Consider the following 19,861-nt stretch of genomic DNA (forward strand, 5'->3'; position numbering starts at 1 on the left):
TGCGGGATTTGCGGGATTTTTCGGAATTAATGGATCCATGAATACCACAAAGAAAAGGTTTAAAATAGGTCGAATAACCCTTTTTTTATGAACTCTACAGGCACCTTGATTTTTCTGTCTACAGGTAGTCTGGTTTCAAGTAGTGTTTCTTTTGTTCTCCTGATTTGAAAGATGATAAATCTTGTATTTCTATTATCTTAAGCGAGACCAGATTCTAAAAGATATGAGAAAGTCATTCGTTCAAGAGCTGCTTTTTGCAGAAGTTGCAGCCTGTAGTAGTCCCAGTCCGTGCCCTTACCCCTCGTTGTAGTAGGGTAGGGTAGGGGGTAGGGGTAACAAGGTACCTCGGTAATCTTTTCCTTACCGAAGGCAAAGGCCATAAAAAGTCAGTTCTTCAGTTGTCTGTTGTTCTTACATAGTAGTGATATGATTGTTCTTACATAGTAGTGATATGAGTTAGTAGTGATAACAGCTGGTTATGATGATGGTGACGATGAAAACGAATTGAATTTTGTTTACCTATTGTACAGTTTTGTGATTAAAAGGTTAGCAATTACTTCAAATAGAAAGAAAATCGCAAAGAAAGAGTTTCAGTCACCTTTGGCGGGGGTTTAGGTGATAAATACCTATGTTGCCCCTTCAATTGCATAAGTGCGGGATCCCGCGCTGGATCCCGCGGGATTGGCCAAATCCCGCGCGGGATCCCGCGGGATTGGAAACGTGCGGGATTTGCGACCCCTACTAACGCTAAATGCACACAGTACAATTTTACTTCTTCTTCTTCTTCTTCTTCTTCTTCTTCTTCTTCTTCTTCTTCTTCTTCTTCTTCTTCTTCTTCGCCCCTTCCCATGCTCAGATGGGGTCGGCGTTTGTCGTCGGTCTCTCAATCAGCTTTAGAGTGATCGCCTTCTTCTGTACAATTTTACTTCTTCTTCGCCCCTTCCCATGCTCAGATGGGGTCGGCGTTTGTCGTCGGTCTCTCAATCAGCTTTAGAGTGATCGCTCTGAGGCCAACTGGTTTTGGATAAACAAAATTTTCCGAGTGGATGCCCTTCGAACTCAACTTTCGCTAATGATGTAGCGTGAGGAAATGAAATTTTGAAATTTTATTTTCCAGTGCCCGAGATTCGAACACGTTCCGTGTATCAGTGAACGTGGAGCCAGAGACCAAAGTCAACTTTGGCATGACATACGAGCAGTTCCTCACTAGAACTTTGGGTCACTATGAACACGTCGTTAATGTCAACCCAGGCCAGGTAAGCAATTGATTCAACATATTCGAAGTTTCGGACGACCTTTTTCTTCCCCCCCTTAAGCGCTTTAACTCTACGGGCAGTAGGTCGTTCACGCTGATATCCCTAGGTTACATTAGGTTGTATAGATTGAGGGTTTTGAAGAATAGGAATAGAGAATCAACCCCTTCAACATCGTCGGATAGGGAGGGAGGTGAGGGCAAAGAAGAGCGGATGTGGGCATGTGTGAGGCAGACAAGGATGTGTCGGACGACCTTTCCTTTCGTGAAACTTTCGGAAACGATTCCAATGGTGCACCATGTTGGATTTCCTATGGTTTAGTACCGATATCACGCCAAAAGGGCAGAAATTCCGAAAAGAAAATACAACTTTAGTGTTAAGATAGAAACACACTACCCTCACGTCATGTGAGCTCATGGGGAGTCAGAAAGATGTGGTTCAAAGTTTTCCCATTATGTGGTAGGGGATTTCGTTCACGATAACTACACTGCCCTCACTTCACGTGAGCTCACTTGAACTGAGGGTAGTGTGTTCCCGAGTTGCGGACGACCTTTCCTTTCGTGAAACTTTCGGAAATGATTCCAATGGTGCACCATGTTGGATTTCCTCTGGTTTAGTATCGATATCACGCCAAAAGATCAGAAATTCCGAAAAGAAAATATAACTTTAGTGTTAAGATAGAAACACACTATCCTCACGTCATGTGAGCTCATGGGGAGTCAGAAAGATGTGGGTCAAAGTTTTCCCATAATGTGGTAGGGGATTTCGTTCACGATAACTACACTGCCCTCACTTCACGTGAGCTCACTTGAACTGAGGGTAGTGTGTTCCCGAGTTGAATCCAGGTTGTTGATTAAAAAAAATTTAAAAGAAAAAAAAAAAAATAAATAAACTTGTTAGGCTAGCCATAGCCACTCACTATCAAGTAGACCTGGTGAGCACAAACACTATCAGGTAGAATCTTGTGAAGCATACTAATTAAAATGAGCATTACATTACATTACATTGAAATGGGGGTCTTTTCTGACGAAAGTCCCGTGTGCGGAGTCCAGTATGTAGGACTATTGCACCCGATTCTTGTTGTTTTTCACTCTTCTCCTTCAAATCTTTCTGTCTCTTTTATGAAATTTAGCAACGTTTTCTTTTTCTTCTTCTTCTTCTTCTTCTTCTTCTTCTTCTTCTTCCTCTTCTTCTTCTTCTTCTTCTTCTTCTTCATTTCAAATGAGCATACTAAGTGATACTAAGGAACCAATATTCTAAGTACCCTTCTGGCCTTTTCATTTCAGGACATTTGGAAAGAGCCTGGGCCTATCTGTATGTACAACAGCTATTGGATGAAAATGACGAAGACAAGAAAAACGCCAGTCAAAGCAAAGCTCTAGCACTTTCATTAGAGGTAAGATAATGGCGGATTTTCAAGAGACTTTAGATTTTATTATTATTAATATTTATTATAGACTTTAGATTTTAACATGTTGATGTATTAAAAATGTCGGAATTTTTGACCATTAAACCATTATCAAAAAGGTAACATAAGAATAAAAAAACGGAGTTAAAAAAAAAACATAAATTTTAGCCAATCAGATTTCTTAAACCGAGATTGAAAACTTAAACCTAGTTTAATTTAAATTCACCTTTTCGACCCGGCCATCAGTCTAGTTTATTGTTCTGATGAAATTTGTATGCCAAGTACAATTCTAAAGTCCTTCTAAGTTTCTACTTTCATTTCCATTTTCAGTACTCTTTCGTGACACCTCTCACTTCTTTGGTTGTGGTGAAGCCTAATGAGACCAGCAATGCTGTCGAAACCAAAAAAGATACTCCCGAAGAGCCAGGTTCGTATCCCGCCATGAGTAATTACTTAAATGAAAGCCAGATTTATTATTATTTTGAAGAGGTTTAATACAGGGAACTGTAACTGCTAAGGTCTTATCGTCCCGCAATCGAAGAGAGAAGGAATACGGTATCGGAGAAAGTCAGCCTTTCTGAGAACGAACATTATCCGGTCAGAATAAAATCCGCCCCAGGCGGGGAAAGAAAGCCATAAAACTACTCGGTTAGCAACCAGCTTCGCCTGTGCTACTATTTTCCTACAACCATCGTACCTTTCAGGCCATTCGTACACATCTCGATCATCAGGCAATATGCCTGTCCGCAAACAATTTAGAAAACAATTGGGACACTATGCAGTCAAAAGGCCAGGTAGGATCTTTATTCGAAAGCAGGGTAGATTTCAGGCCAAAGAAGAGGGGTTTTCGCATGTCCATCACTCTATCATAAAAGGAAAGTAAGGAAACGCTATCAAGATTGCCGGGAGGCGCGCGAACGTCAAGAGTTCCAAGCGCTGCCCGGCCTATATTAACACGAAATGGTTTTTCGGAATTTTCAACTCAACTTTTCTCTCACTTCCCTTCAACTTTGAGCAAATTTTATTATAAACGATAAAAGGAAGCGCTATTTTATTAGGTTTAATCCGCTGAGCTTTGGGTCTGATTTTCGATGCTTATTTGGTTACTTTCATAAGTTGGTCAATCAATGGCCTTGTTAGAGATCGTTTAGTAAATCTGCGACCTTGATGAAGGTCGTATGCATGCTGAAACTTTCATGTAGCTTTTGTTTTGTTAACGCGATGATTCCAGTGTTCACCAAAGTGCTTTCCAAGATTCCACTGTCCACTTTTTGCCTCAGGGGTTTCCCTAATCAGCTTTCCAGCCAATCTTTCACAATGTATCAATGACTTCATTTCAATCTTCATCATTGGGTTTATTCTATCATTAATCATTATGCTTATTACAACCTCATGCATATCATTATCCATTACAATCATAATGTCAGGGATACCCACGTATTTCCATTACAAACTGGTACATATTAACATTAAAATATCATGCATATTATCACCATTCAATCCATTCATTACAATACCATCCATATCAGTGATACCTACTCACAGTAAAATCTCTTGTTTCCATTACAAACTGGTACATATTAATATTAAAATATCATGCATATTATCACCATTCAATCCATTCATTACAATACCATCCATATCAGTGATACCTACTCACAGTAAAATCTCTTATTTCCATTACAAACTGGTACATATTAACATTAAAATATCATGCATATTATCACCATTCATTACAATACCATCCATATCAGTGATACCTACTCACAGTAAAATCTCTTGCTGAAGAGACTTGCGGTGTGTTACATCAGGGCCGTATGTATTTCGCCACCCCCTTCCCCGGTACATCACTGTTGGACCTTCGGGCCCCCTCCCTCCAAAATCCTGGATACGGTCCTGATTTACATACAGGAAGATACGGGAAATTCTCTTGCTGAAGCCATCTTGCGCTATATTTTTGCCTATTGGCACTCAAGAGTATTACTTTCCGTTTCACAGTTCACATGTACAAGGTCGGAATGGCTCTGGGCGCGGGCGGTTTTCCCGGTTATCAGCCGGCGGCTCTCAGCGCTTCCTCGATACGGTCCTGATTTACATACAGGAAGACACGGGAAATTCTCTTGCTGAAGCCATCTTGCGCTATATTTTTGCCTATTGGCACTCAAGAGTATTTATTACTTTCTGTTTCACAGTTCACATGTACAAGGTCGGAATGGCTCTGGGCGCGGGCGGTTTTCCCGGTTATCAGCCGGCGGCTCTCAGCGCTTCCTCGCTACCTTCAGGAGGCTTCTCCTACGCCGCCCCCAGCATGCCCACTAGCTATTCCAATCAGCACGGGTCATTCGCTTACTTGAAGAGACCTATGTCGGTCAATATACTACCGGCGCCCCCAATGCGCTTCGGAGGTTTCGGCGGAGCGGACGGTTCATTTATGTCGACCACTGTTCCAGATTTGGGTGAGTTCCTTCCAATCAGCACGGGTCATTCGCTTACTTGAAGAGACCTATGTCGGTCAATATACTACCGGCGCCCCCAATGCGCCTTGGAGGTTTCGGTGGAGCGGGCGGTTCATTTATGTCGACCATTGCTCCAGATTTAGGTGAGTTCACATTTAACAAATTCCATATATTACCATAACTATGCACACGAAAATTACAAATTTTCATCAGTACATGGTTTCCTCAAATTCAGTTGATTTAACAATCATTTCAAAATGGCATACCCAATATACCCATTCTCGAAGTTAATAAACTGTTCTCCAGTTGTGGAGTCCACCATTAGAAAAGTGGACTGTTGAATTTTTGAATAATAATCTTGGGTGAGTTCACATTTAACAAGTTCCATATATTAATTACCATAACTATGCACACGGAAATTACAAATTTTCATCAGTAAATGGTTTCCTCAAATTCAGTTGATTTAACAATCACTTCAAAATGGTATACCCAATGTACCCATTCTCGAAGTTAATAAACTGTTCTCCAGTTGTGGAGTCCACCATTAGAAAAGTGGACTGTTGAATTTTTGAATAATAATCTTCTACATTAGGTGATCATTGAGTTTTTATTCTTACTGGATCATCAAAAAGAACAGGGTAAGCTTGGATAACTTGTACGCTTGTACCTCGGTACCAACATCATCGATGGTCTGAGGAAAGCTATCGAAATGGCCAAAGTAGGCCGAGAAACGTTCGCCAATAAAGTTGAGATGCCGGAGCCCATTATTATCTTCCTGACGGATGGAGAACCCAATGTGGAGATGTCAGATCCAGAAGAGATCATCAAGGAAGTGAAGAAACTTAATGAGAATAAATATCAGGTGAGACTACCGTCGGTGAGTTCACATTTAACAATTCCATATATTACCATAACTATGCACACGAAAATTACAAATTTTCATCAGTAAATGGTTTCCTCAAATTCAGTTGATTTAACAATCATTTCAAAATGGCATACCCAATATACCCATTCTCGAAGTTAATAAACTGTTCTCCAGTTGTGGAGTCCACCATTAGAAAAGTGGACTGTTGAATTTTTGAATAATAATCTTCTACATTAGGTGATCATTGAGTTTTTATTCTTACTGGATCATCAAAAAGAACAGGGTAAGCTTGGATAACTTGTACCTATAAGACCCGCGGAAAATTCTTATGTTTTTGGAATCATTCTTCTTTCAGACATAAAATACGCTGAAACAGATGACGGGTATGGTACCAAACCTTTGACTTCAGACATGATATCTGCCTTTGAAAACTATGCCAAGCTTCATAACTACACCCTGGCCAAAGACTCTGAATTGGTAAGTTAGAAATATCTTCTTCTTTTTTTTTTTCGCCTTTTCCCGTGTACAGACGGGGTCGGCGTTTTTCATCAGCCTCTCAATCAATCCTAACTAGGGTGATTGCTTTGAGTTAACTACACCCTGGCCAAAGACTCTGAATTGGTAAGTTAGAAATATCTTCTTCTTTTTTTTCGCCTTTTCCCGTGTACAGACGGGGTCAGCGTTTTTCATCAGCCTCTCAATCAATCCTAACTAGGGTGATTGCTTTGAGCTGACATTTGGTTTTCGCTACAAATTTTACGATTGGATGCCCTTTGCACTCAACCTTTGCTATTTCTTTAGCAAGGGAAATTTAGGCTCGTATACTTCCTGTTTAAAGTCCCCTGCCAGACTAAGCTGGTCTACTCCCTGTTTAAAGGATAAGAATAAAAGCACATTAAGGGAAATCTACCTACCTACCAGTATTCTATTGTGCTTAATATGTGAAGCGTGAAAATTTCCTGATTAGGTCCATAAATAAAGTAAGTAGGTAATAGGAGTAACATAAAGTAAGTACCTGTAGGTACGTAATGGGAGTAAGTAGCAACCATACTTTGTATGGTTTGTATTCGCATAACCACTTCTGTCACCAAAGAAAAGTCACCTAAAGGGACTGGTAAAGGGTAAGTGACTAATTTATCTAGGTACAAATGTATCAAACTGGTTTAGCAATAAAATTGTTAGAAAAAATAACTACCTTTGAAGTCTGAAGAAAATAAGGTGTACCTATTATGTACACATGTTATTATGTTTCTGGATATTTCACTGTAAAATTATGACGCGAGTGGTTTTTGTCGATCAATGATTATGATTACGTTGCAAATTATTACAACACAGGCGAAGAACTTACCTTGATGGCTGTCAAATAATGACAGGTTTTGGCTCTTCCCAACATTCTCAACCCTACCTTTGGTATGTGTAAGATTTTCTGGCATACACTTAGTGCTAAAAGTCGACCAAGATCCGAGAGCTTTGATAATTTCCAAAGCCGGAAGCAAGAAGGATCCGCGAATGCATTGAACCTGTCCGGTGGAAATGCTAGAATTTAGACTAAGGCCAGTCACTCACCGTCAGATTTGGCGCATTGGACGTCGCGTCGCTGGCTCAAAATATTTGCACCCAAGATGGTCAAACTTACTGACAAAAGGATGAACAGGGTCTCTCTTTTCCGATACAGCTTAGCTCCATACACAAAAGCCCACTCCAAGGCTTAGGTGTAGGGGCAAACAGCCTTATGGGTTAAGCTCATACAAATCTATGTCCTTCTATTCTATTCTTCTATGTCTTTCTATCCGACTCTTTACATCGTCCCTGGCTCCACGCAGACTCTTGATATACGGGCCGAGATGGTTGATGGATCATAAACAACACAAGGATCGACTGCGCCAGATCTGGAAATGCTAGAATTTAGACTAAGGCCAGTCACTCACCGTCAGATTTGGCGCATTGGACGTCGCGTCGCTGGCTAAAAATATTTGCACCCAAGATGGCCAAACACACTGACAAAAGGATGAACAGCGTCTACCTTTTCCTATACAGCTTAGCTCCATACACAAAAAGCCCACTCCAAGGCTTAGGTGTAGGGGCAAACAGCCTTATGGGTTAAGCTCATACAAATCTATGTCCTTCTATTCTATTTTTCTATATGTCCTTATATCCGACTCTTTGCATCGTCCCTGGCTCCACGCAGACTCTTGATATACGGGCCGAGATGGTTGATGGATCATAAACAACACAAGGATCGACTGCGCCAGATCCTTTGATCATGCAACAATAACGATCAGGAGTTGATGTACTCCTTTCCTTGGTTTAGTCGGTTCTTACCAGTCTCGAGTCTACTATCTCACGGTATCAGAAGCCTCCATTGTCCAATGACATGTTTTTATAAGGGCTTGATGAAAATGTTATTGTGAGCCAGAGAGGATTAGAATTTTTTGATAAAAAGAATAACGTTATTGATAAAAGGAATAAAGAACTGTTAAGTCGCCAGATCCTTTGATCATGTAACAATAACGATCAGGAGTTGATGTACTCCTTGGGTTAGTCGGTTCTTACCAGTCTCAAGTCTACTATCTCACGGTATCAGAGGCCTCAATTGTCCAATGACATGTTTTTATAAGGGCTTAATGAAAATGTTATTGTGAGCCAGAGAGGATTAGAATTTTTTGATAAAAAGAATAACGTTATTGATAAAAGGAATAAAGAACTGTTAAGCATTGTCCAATGACATGTTTTTATAAGGGCTTTATGAAAATGTTATTGTGAGCCAGAGAGGATTAGAATTTTTTGATAAAAAGAATAACGTTATTGATAAAGGGAATAAAGAACTGTTAAGGTGTTAAGAGGACCATCAGGAGATTGAGAAGAGGTTCATTAATTGCCAAAGTTTCTCTTTTCCTCTCCGTGACGGGATTGAGTGGTCAACGGTTGACGGGATCGAGTGGTTTCAATGCGAAAAAATCAATTATGTGCTTACTTCAAGGTGGGTTTACAAGCTGAAGCCATTTGCACAAACTGTCTTGCGCGTGCCGGTTTCTGCAAATGGCTTGAGCCTGTAAACCCACCTTTAGGCGTGAAGAAAAGATAGGTAGGTATAATGTACATGTTCAATTTTTGGATGTTAGGTGCTTAAGATACTGTCAGATTAGATAGATGTTCAGTTCTTTTGTTATTATTAAACATTAGGTTTTGTTATGTTTTGTTCTTCATTAGATGTTTATTCCATTACCGAAATTGCTTGCCCTACCTTTGGAAATTCCCAAGTTCCAAGGCTCGTGGTAGTGTTTACTCGAAAACACTGTCCCTTTGAAAAACAAAAGATGTCTTCATTTCGTTTCTCCACAGACACGTGTTCTTTGTTGCTTTCCCTCTTGTTCCGATGTTAATTACTACCTAATTACTAATTAATGGCAAGTAAACCCAAAGGTAGATGATATTACTACCCCCTCTCCCGCAGTAGCTATATGGAAAGTCTGGAGAGGAGCTCACATATATATTATTCTCATCGGGGAACGTAATTGACCACAGAGGATCCTGTCTGGTCAAACACACAACCGCAAATGTTGCCAACTTGCCACAGGCTGCAGAGACTGATGTACAATTTCACACAAACATGTGAAAGATGGATAGTATTGTTAGTGTGTGCAGTGGAGCGTTCCTTTGTCTCATGTGGGAATTAGTTTTGTCCAAAAATAAAGAGATTGCTTTTTTCCCTCTCTCGCTGGTAAGTTCACCATGCTACTGTAAATTTTGAAGTAAGCTTAGATTAGTGGGTTGTATCAAAAGTAATCTGAGCTTGTAGCAATACTTGTACTCAAAGGTAAACTTGGAACATTTCATTAGATTGATAGAGTAACATAGGACATGGTTCTTCAAGGGATTGTGGAGTGGTTTTCAACTCGCAACTTAAACAGACTCACTCTTGCGAATGATTCGTGACACAGGCACCCCTGTAACAACGCTATTATCGTTTAATCTACTGCAATTTCCTGTTGGCAAGAACTTTGGGCTCAGCACAAACACAGGATGAAAAACATCAATAAAGGCTTAAACAGACTCACTCTTGCAAATGATTCGTGACATAGGCACCCCTGTAACAACGCTATTATCGTTTAATAAACTACAATTTCCTGTTGGCAAGAACTTTGGGCTCAGCACAAACACAGGATGAAAAACATCAATAAAGGACCTAACATAGAGTCAACATGAGTCTAGACCTGTGGGTTAGAAGTTGGAACACTTACGTTTACGTCTGCGTAACATACATTTCACTCAGTAGGGTTCTCTAATCTTCATCTAGATACATGTATGATTTGTAGCCGAGGACTTCCAATAATGGTTCAACATGAGTCTAGACCTGTGGGTTAGAAGTTGGAACACTTACGTTTGCGTAACATACATTTCACTCAGTAGGGTTCTCTAATCTTCATCTAGATACATGTATGATTTGTAGCCGAGGACTTCCAATAATGGTTCCATGTTCCAGTAAGTTGGTGCAGAAGAAAGGTCCCGCCCTGTGCTAAATTAAACAAAATAAGCCCACGTACTCAGTGGGAGCTTAAGAGTCTAAAATAGAACTTGTTTCAGATCAACCTTACAGAAATCGATACAACTTTAATTGTGACTCACTGATGTGTAGTGTACATTTGAAGAAATACGACCTTCAAGTACGAACATCCCATGTAGGAATATCCTAAGTAGTAACTTGTTTCAGATCAACCTTACAGAAATCGATACAATTTTAATTGTGACTCACTGATATGTAGTGTGCATTTGAAGAAATACGACCTTCAAGTACGAACATCCCATGTAGGAATATCCTAAGTAGCAATAAACAAGAGATGCTTGAATGTGGGAACTGAAGCCCGATTGTCACTACATGTAGAGGCGGTCACGTTCCAGTCAAGTAGTCAAAATATTATTACTGACGGCGCGGCGCGGTGATATGGGAGTATTCACATCATTTGCTGATAATCTGCTACGTTCCAGTCAAGTAGTCAAAATATTATTACTGACGGCGCGGCGCGGTGATATGGGAGTATTCACATCATTTGCTGATAATCTACTGTTCATAAAATGCTCAATTGGCGGTAAACCATGTGTAGCCGAAATATCTAGATTCCTAGATCCATAGTTCAGAGCTAGAGCTTGGACTTATGAAGTTTCTAAAACCCGACATATTTGCATCTAAAATCCGATCCATTGGTAAATTGATGGTGACTGGAGGAAACAAATTCTAAAAGACCAGGAAATTCCTCTTATTCGGCAATCTGACGAACAATTCCACTGTAAAAACACACATGACACACAAGGATTGAAGAATTTGAAGGGTTTGGCTGTGAAATGCCTCCTGAACATCAGGGAGAGGCAGACAACACCCCCAAGTCACAGCCCAACTGGTTATGAAAATCTGATTCAAACGGTTATCGTTCGAATAAATCTGTAATGAGATAATTATAGGGCCTCGTATTGTCTGAAGTCAGAAGATCCAATCCTAAATCCTCGCTCCTGGCTTTTCTAGTGACGGAGGCACGGTCAGTTTTGTGGGTTTGAAGAATTTGTCGGAATGTCAGCCTGTCAACATCTTCTAAGCTCTAAGGCATCTAGTCCAGGAAACGAAGGCTGAAAATTAAAGTTTGGCGGACATAAATAACGTAGTCTGGATTTTTGCCCGAGAGGTCGGGGATAGTGTCCTGAATAAGGCGTCAAAAGTCGCAAAAGATATCTTTGCCGTGGACTAATCGCGTTAAGGAGATAGACATTGTTCTCTCTCCCTTGTTATCTTCTTTTAGGAGTAAGTTAAATCAGTTCAAAGTTCATTTCGCTACAGCAGCAGTAGCAGCGGCAGTAGTATGTTGCAACATTCATCAGGTCTTTCACTTCCTGGAAACATGAAAGTCTGGGACGTTTTCTTCTTCCGTTCCCCAACAATATACCTTCAAATTATGTTGCTTCAAATTATAACAAAGTAGGAAGGAGAAGTAGATGTCAACAACATTCTCCTTTGTTGGGGCGACTTCAGTTGTAGCCGAATGGTGACGGTAGAATAAAGAATAGATGAATTTGAAGTAGAAGTCTTCCTATTTTGGACACTGTTGATGATTTCAACTTCCTTCGCCACTGGTGAGCAAGGTGGGTAACAACTCCTTCCTCGTTACCAGAGGTGCCCAAGTATCTTATAGTGACAAAACGGTTTGTAAAAATTAGGGTAAAAGAACACTCAAATAAGCATCATTCAATAGGATAAGGAAAGTCGTGTGATGTTCACACCAGATTTTTTACTTTGTATTATTACTACAGTATTTTTTCACTGTGATTGTCGAAACTTTCTGGAAACTTTTTTTTATGAGATGTTGGATAAAGCGACCACTTCTTGTTTTCAGAGGGAAAGCGGTTTCATTAATAACAGGAGCGTCAAATAAGAATGGAAATTGAAGTTACGAGGGTGTTGGAAACTTTTTAGGGTTCTTTTTACAACCTGGTGCTCCTTACTCTTTTCCTTCCTTGCTTTTGGCGAACAAGAACATAATATATTGTCTTTTTGCGTGCAGAAAGAGTTCGAAGTGAGTTCTAGCTTTTACTCGACATTTTTCACTGGTTTTTAGACTAAAATTCTAGAACGGTTTCTCAGCTTGTGACTAAAATCGGCAAACATGCTTAACACTCGACAGAAATTTTCTTATTAAATTTAGAGTCTGATTGATTCAGCATTGCAATTCTGTTCGGTTATGAAGAGATCGTCATCACACGCTTGCAGATAGGTCACACTCGCCTAACACATGAGTTCCTGTTCAATAAAACTCCCCGTCCATCCTGCAGCTGTGGTGAACCTCTGTCTGTCCAACACTTCCTGCCCATCGCACAACGAAGCCCGTTCATCCCTACCGTCAGTCCCGGCCCTAATCAACGACCCTATTAACACTGACTCAACCTTGTCCTACCTGAAAGCCTTAGGCCTTTACACCAAGATCTAACCCGAAAGGGATCGGCGTGAACGACACGCAAGTGTTAAAGCGCCTAATGGAAAAAAAATCTGCTCCTTAAAGACCCGTTTTACTTCCCTCATCCTCTGGGATTTTTTGTGAATTCCTCTGTTAATTGGACAACTGGTTCTGTTTTCTTGTTCCTATCACAAAAGGAAGAATATTACTGTTCCGCGACCCTATTAACACTGACTCAACCTTGTCCTACCTGAAAGCCATAGGCCTTTACACCAAGATCTAACCCGAAAGGGATCGGTGCGATCGACACGCACGTGTTAAAGCGCCTAATGAAAAAAAAAATCTGTTTGGCTCCTTAAAGACCCGTTTTACTTCCCTCATCCCCTGGGATTTTTTGTGAATTCCTCTGTTAATTGGACAACTGGTTCTGTTTTCTTGTTCCTATCACAAAAGGAAGAATATTACTGTTCCGGATAGGGAAAAGGCTTAAAGAGGGGGACAGGGAGAGGGGAAAAACAGGGGGCGGAAGGGATGGAATAGGACAATGGAGGAGAAACAGGAAGAGAAATGCAGGGGAAACTATTTCGAGTTGAACTTTTCGGGGGAAATATTGTTTTACAACCGACGGAACTTTAGTAATTAATCTTGATGACAATTTCTATTAAATAACGACTTGGTTGTACCGTACATAGGTACCTGCTCGGGTACAGGCCCACGTCTTGGGAGAAGACAACTTTTCCTTTCATGGGAATTGACGAAATGGAGAATTTTTGTGATTTGGCCAGGAAAATCAGTGTTAAGAAGATTAACGCCTTCCTAACTAAACAGGGAATGAACTAAATCTAACACTTCATCAAATTGGCATTCTGCTTGTTGAAATAACTATTGAATATTTATTTTATTTTGTTCCATTCTTTCCATTTCCATACGTATATAACCCAATTTATATTTATAACTGTGATATCCACCCCTGACTCTTGAGATCTCAAAAACTTTTCAATCTTCCACAGATTCAGTTAAGATTAGGAAGTTAATAATTAGTTAAAATAAAATGGCAATCAGCTGACAAAAATCCCTGATAGAAAAATCAAGAAGAAAGTTTAGGAACATATTAATTTCCGAAGCTACAATTTGAATTCAAAAAACACTCCTTCGAAGTCAACCTTTTGTTACACTCTGTGGCAAAGATGTGTCAATTAATCAATACAATAGAACTTATTAGTAATATGATCAGCCAATCAGATAAGGCTATCAGACATGTTCATAATTAAAATATGTTCAAATCGACCAATAGGAATATGTATGAACATAGCTACGTAGCAATGTAGTGACCGATTTTGGGATTCTCACACTGAAACAAATGAATCCAGCTTGAAATTCCCAGGAAAGTTAATTTGAACATCACTAAATTAAAATATGTTCAAATCGACCAATAGGAATATGAACATAGCTACGCAGCAATGTAGTGACCGATTTTGGGATTCTCACACTGAAACAAATGAATCCAGCTTGAAATTCCCAGGAAAGTTAATTTGAACATCACTTTTGAAAATTAATCTTGTGTTCCAGATTAGATCAGAACAAGTTAGAGAGGATTTCGGGCTGAAGCTGCGAAAGATCTTCAATTAATTTATTAATATAGGAAAAAGAACAACGTCTTCACTTGACTATAGTAACTTTGGAAACTGAAAGAACAAGAGAAAATTTGAAAAGAATTCTATCACTCAGAATTAATAATAAACAATACAATAGAAATCCTACAACTTAGAATGGCATTCCAAATTGGAGAAAAAACATCCGACTAATTGGTGAAAATGTCAAAAGCGATAAAAGACAATGAAGAAACATCTAAATTGTGACAATTTTAAAGAACAAGAGAAAACTTGAAAAGAATTCTATCACTTAGAATTAATAATAAACAATACAATAGGAATCCTACAACTTAGAATGTCATTAGCAAATTGGAGAAAAAACATCCGACTAATTGGTGAAAATGTCAAAAGCGATAAAAGACAATGAAGAAACATCTAAATTGTGACAATTTTAACAATACAATAGAAATCCTACAACTTAGAATGTCATTACCAAATTGGAGAAAAAACATCCGACTAATTGGCGAAAATGTCAAAAGCGATAAAAGACAATGAAGAAACATCTAAATTCTGACAATTTTTAAGAGATTTTGAATTATTTCCATGAACAACAATTCCAAGCTTCAGAGTTTGATAGTTTGATGCTTGTGTGTCAACAAAACATTAAAAATGACAATTTTTGAAGAGATTTTGAATTATTTCCATGAACAACAATTCCAAGCTTCAGAGTTTGATAGTTTGATGCTTGTGTGTCAACAAAACATTAAAAACGTCCATTAGCATACGATTACAAACAATCTATTGACTATTAATTTCAATAGAGAGTAGATTGAGTCATATTGAGAAACAGTATAGAATCAAGGAGGCTCTGTAGAAGAAGTCATTTGAATTTTGTTTAAAAACGTCCATTAGCATACGATTACAAACAATCTATTGATTATTAATTTCAATAGAGAGTAGATTGAGTCATATTGAGAAACAGTATAGAATCAAGGAGGCTCTGTAGAAGAAGTCATTTGAATTTTGATTTAAAGAACACTCTAACAATAGTTCCTCAAATACTCCCAATTTTCTGTAAAAGTTTGGCTACCTTAGGTATGTACCTATCTAGATTATTGTTATTTTTAGTGGTTTTGATTTGTATAGTCCCAGTATAATGACATTGGATTTACAAATGAGGGAACTTCGGTTCGAATCTCATCAGTGACACAAATTTTTTTAGCCAGAGGACCGTTTGGAATATTAAGTTCAAAATAAATTAATTTGATTTTCTCCTTTTTCATTTCTTTCTTCTTTCTTTCTTTCTTCTATGTGCATAGTTCAGCGCTTGGTATAAGTTTCCTTTAAGGTTTGGTGTGACTTGTTTAGATATGAGAACCCCTGACTCTTGAGATCTCAAAAACTTTTCAATCTTCCACAGACAGCTGAATGGACATTTATTAATATCTCTCTCTCTCTCTCTCTCTCTCTCTTTCTCTCTCTCTCTCTCTCTCTCTTTCTCTCTCTCTCTCCCTCCCTCCCTCTCTCTCTCTCTCTCTCCTCCTTTACCTCGCTCTCTGCCTTTACGTCCCTTTCTCATGTCTCCCTTCCTAATTTCAATCTCTCCCTTGTTTTCTTTCTTGCTTCAATCTTCCTCCTCCTCCTTCTTCTTCTTCTTCTTCTTCTCCTCCTCCTCCTCCTCCTTCGTTTTTGCGTCTCTTTTCTTTGTGTGTTGTGTTTCTGTTTCTTGTTTTTCACTAAAGTCGAAAAGTTTCTACCAGAGAAATGATGATCATTTGCAGTAGATTTTGCTACAGCAGCAACAGATTCCTTTAGTTTATGAAATTTAATGGTGTTTTTCCTCAGATGTTTCCTTTGATTTCAATTTGTTTGTCCACAATGTATTCTCATTGTGGTTCATAGAAAATGGTATCTCTGTGTTTGTTTACATTTCTCTGTTCAGCCCGTCTCAGATCCCCCTATTGTAATTCAAACCTTGCCCCATTATGCTCTTCTCTCTGCCCCTGGCTATGTATATTATTTTATAGACGTACCATTATAGACAACCTCATATCCATATATTTCAGTGAAACCATCCTATAATTACACTGCTGATGGACTGGTTTACTTGGTTCACCCATATGGTTTTGCTTTGGTATGGGATATTCTTCGGTAATAATCAATAATAACAATAATATGTGGTGCAGCCTAGCGTCTATCTCGCCGATATTAATTTGGTTTAAAGCCTTGCATGTTTCGCAAAGGATAATTCCATTTGGGTTTAGTCCTCGCATGTTTCAGAGTAAATGAAGTGCTGGGTAATGACTGGGCATCTTAATTATGCCGTTGAGTATCTTATGTGCTAGCATGCATGGGGAGTAGTGAACTGAAGGCTGAGGAATGTGACCTTAGCACCATTATCCAGGAAGAAAAGTTGACTATCTCAAGGGAAGATTTGGAGAAGATCAAAGCAATTTTACGCAGGATAGTTTGGGGATTATGGATAAGGTACCTAGTAGATAAAAAGCTTTGATAAAAAAAAGAAGAAAAAAAAAAAAACTTTGATACGATACATTTGATGGAATGCTTTTTCGAATCAAAGTCTTTTCTAAACCGAGAACAAATTCTATTCGGAGCTATTCCTCCTATTCACTGCCACATTGGTGGTATGTTCGAACTCAAGTGTGTACTCCATCATATTCTTGAAAGTTCAAGCATTTCATAATACATCACCCATCTAGATTGCTAACCTTGATATCATAATTAATAAAAACATAGGCCATACAAAGGAAAACCTCCCAATTCTTCAGCGGACAGATCTTCAAGTATCACGATCTCAAATCTGAAATGTTTTATTAATGAGGTTCGTGGTGTATTATTTTTCGTAATGGTGTCTTTATGACCACCAAAAGATTCGGGGCCAGTTGAACACCAATTTGAGAGTTTTACTTTCCTTATCCTCTAATAGTTGTAGGTGATGTCCTTAATTAATATGATGCCATCAGTTGATGCCATCATATTTTTTTTTTTATCACTTCTCCACCTCTGCATCAAATAACTTACCCTCTCTTGAGCCAAGATATTGAATATGTCACTCAGGAGTAGCATTTCGGTCTGGCATCTGGTTTTTGATAGTGTTTGTTTTGTCCGCTAGGGTCGTTCCCCCCCACTCTTCTAGCATCCAATAAATAAATAAAATATAAAAGTGTGGTGTCAGAGATTTGGGATCTTTCAGAAAGGCGAGATACCTATGTACATATATCAATCTTGATTCAAAGTCTTTTCTAAACCGAGAACAAATTCTATTCGGAGCTAGGTACAGTAAATATTCACTGCCACACAACCAACCTCAGTGGTGTAGTGGTTAGCGCCGTGGACTTCGGATCTGGAGGTTGGTGGTTCGAGTCCTAGTCAAGTCATAAAATTTAAATTCCCAACATGGGTAATAATTCGTATAGCAGACCATTTTATCCCAATCAAAGGCATGCACCAAGTCACACTTGACTTGGCAATGAACCAGGAGGAGTACTGTATCAAATTTGGCCCCGTTTTTCCCGCAGGTGTCTTTCATGAGGGTTTTGCTGGATACAGTTCAGCTATCAGCTGAATCCGAGTTCAATTACAGGGTGTTCCGGAAGTTTAATGTAACGTTCTATGATACAATGGGAGTTGAGATTGATATTTCCAAGGTCCTCTGACCTCTGAGGGAGCGGTGACACCTCAAAAATAAGAGAGATCAACAAAATATTGAAGGTACCAACCTCTTGTATTGAATAGGTAGTAATAATGTTTTATTTGTAATATTACCTATGTTACAAGGTTGGCCAAATAAAATAATCCTTAAAAATAGGTCAAAATCCCAATGGGACAATTAAGTTAAACAACAATATTGAAGTATCAACAATGCCATGTCGTTGTTAGTTTTAGCTTTACCTTTAAACACTCAAAAAAAGTCAATTGTGTTCACCCTGTTTAGGTACATTAAAAACTTTCTGTTATTGATGTTGTTCATGCTATATGGGTTTTTACTTCCAATGTTCTTAATTATGAGATCAAGCTGATCATTGAGAGACATAAAAGGAATCATCCTGCTGAAAATAATGGTCTGATTTGTCTGCCGCCCTTGCAAGCCAAAAAATTTCAAAGTTTGGTTCAATATTTCAATAACTTCGGTGGTGTTTGCAGCTACCTACAGAATGTTTTCTACCTCTTTCCGAGGCCAAACATATTGACAATTGAAATCAAGGATGTATTAGAAGGACATCCTTGTAGAATCTACACACTAGCAAATTCTTTCAATAAAATCCTCTGTCGGGTCCAATTTCATATTGACAACGTTCTCACAGGGTTCTCATAGAAATGCACCACTTCAGAAAGTACCTAGATGTAACTTATCTCAAACCTACATATGTAGATAACTTATCTAAAAACAATTTAGGTAATTAGGTATCCATACAAGAAGATAGTTAGTAATCGGGTCCAACTTCATATTGACAACGTTCTCACAGGGTTCTCATAGAAATGCACCACTTCAGAAAGTACCTACCTATGTAACTTATCTCAAACCTACATATGTAGATAACTTATCTAAAAACAATTTAGGTAATTAGGTATCCATACAAGAAGATAGTTAGTATAAACAAACTAATTAATTAGCTCGAGGTACTCTTTGTAACCTTTCAAATCAAAGCTGTAAGCGTTCTTATCTTGAACATGGACTCCGAATGTCTTCATGTGTGTACAAACTACTTTCCATGTAACATGGAAAGTAGTTTGTACACAAATGAAGACATTCGGAGTACCAACAACACCATTTGTTTGTTTTCATGAAGAGCTCATGATCAAGTTTAAAATCAGGATATTATTGCTCTCGAGGAAATGGATTCCTAAATCAAAAAGCGGTCCGTTTGATCCAACTTGTTTATGGGGTATGAATGTAGTTTTTTTTTTTTTTTTTTTTTTTTTTTTTTTTTTTTCATTTTTTATTTTAAAAAAAACAATTTTTTTTTTTTTTTTTTTTTTTTTTTTAATGGTTCAATTTTGAAATTGAAGAACACCAACAGAAGATCGAGGAGGGTTCACAACTGATCTAAATGTTGGTTTGTTGGTTTCCAAATGGTTTCTTGAATGAAAGATCGGATTTTTAGAACAATTATGTTACACAGATAAATTAGCAGCTGGCTCCTCTTCTTCTTCTTCTTCTTCTTCATCATCTTTGTATTGTACATCATCAACAAACCAACATTGTAAAATTTAATTTTTGTTAAAATAAATGTACCATATTAAATCTAAAAAAAAAAAAAAAAAAAAAAATAATTAAGGCTAATAACTGTTGAATCTGCACCCAAGAGAAAATAAAACCACCTGCCT

General features: G+C 38.5%; 1 protein-coding gene across 1 annotated transcript in view; it reads left to right on the forward strand.

The window, feature by feature from the left end:
- LOC103507072 (inter-alpha-trypsin inhibitor heavy chain H3-like) overlaps nt 1-18,189 on the forward strand; it is a 26,919-nt gene extending 8,730 nt beyond the window's left edge. Inside the window, exons 9-17 of the mRNA XM_026822024.1 lie at nt 1,118-1,251; nt 2,489-2,649; nt 2,992-3,088; nt 3,366-3,455; nt 4,660-4,735; nt 4,930-4,998; nt 5,142-5,260; nt 6,338-6,459; nt 18,052-18,189. Coding sequence (XP_026677825.1) covers nt 1,118-1,251; nt 2,489-2,649; nt 2,992-3,088; nt 3,366-3,455; nt 4,660-4,735; nt 4,930-4,998; nt 5,142-5,260; nt 6,338-6,459; nt 18,052-18,189 — 1,006 coding nt within the window. The remainder of the gene's footprint in view (nt 1-1,117; nt 1,252-2,488; nt 2,650-2,991; nt 3,089-3,365; nt 3,456-4,659; nt 4,736-4,929; nt 4,999-5,141; nt 5,261-6,337; nt 6,460-18,051) is intronic.
- Nucleotides 18,190-19,861: the final 1,672 nt, after the last annotated feature.

This window comes from Diaphorina citri, unplaced genomic scaffold (genome assembly GCF_000475195.1).
Source record: "Diaphorina citri unplaced genomic scaffold, Diaci psyllid genome assembly version 1.1 scaffold285, whole genome shotgun sequence".
NCBI classification, from domain to species: Eukaryota; Metazoa; Arthropoda; class Insecta; order Hemiptera; family Psyllidae; genus Diaphorina; species Diaphorina citri.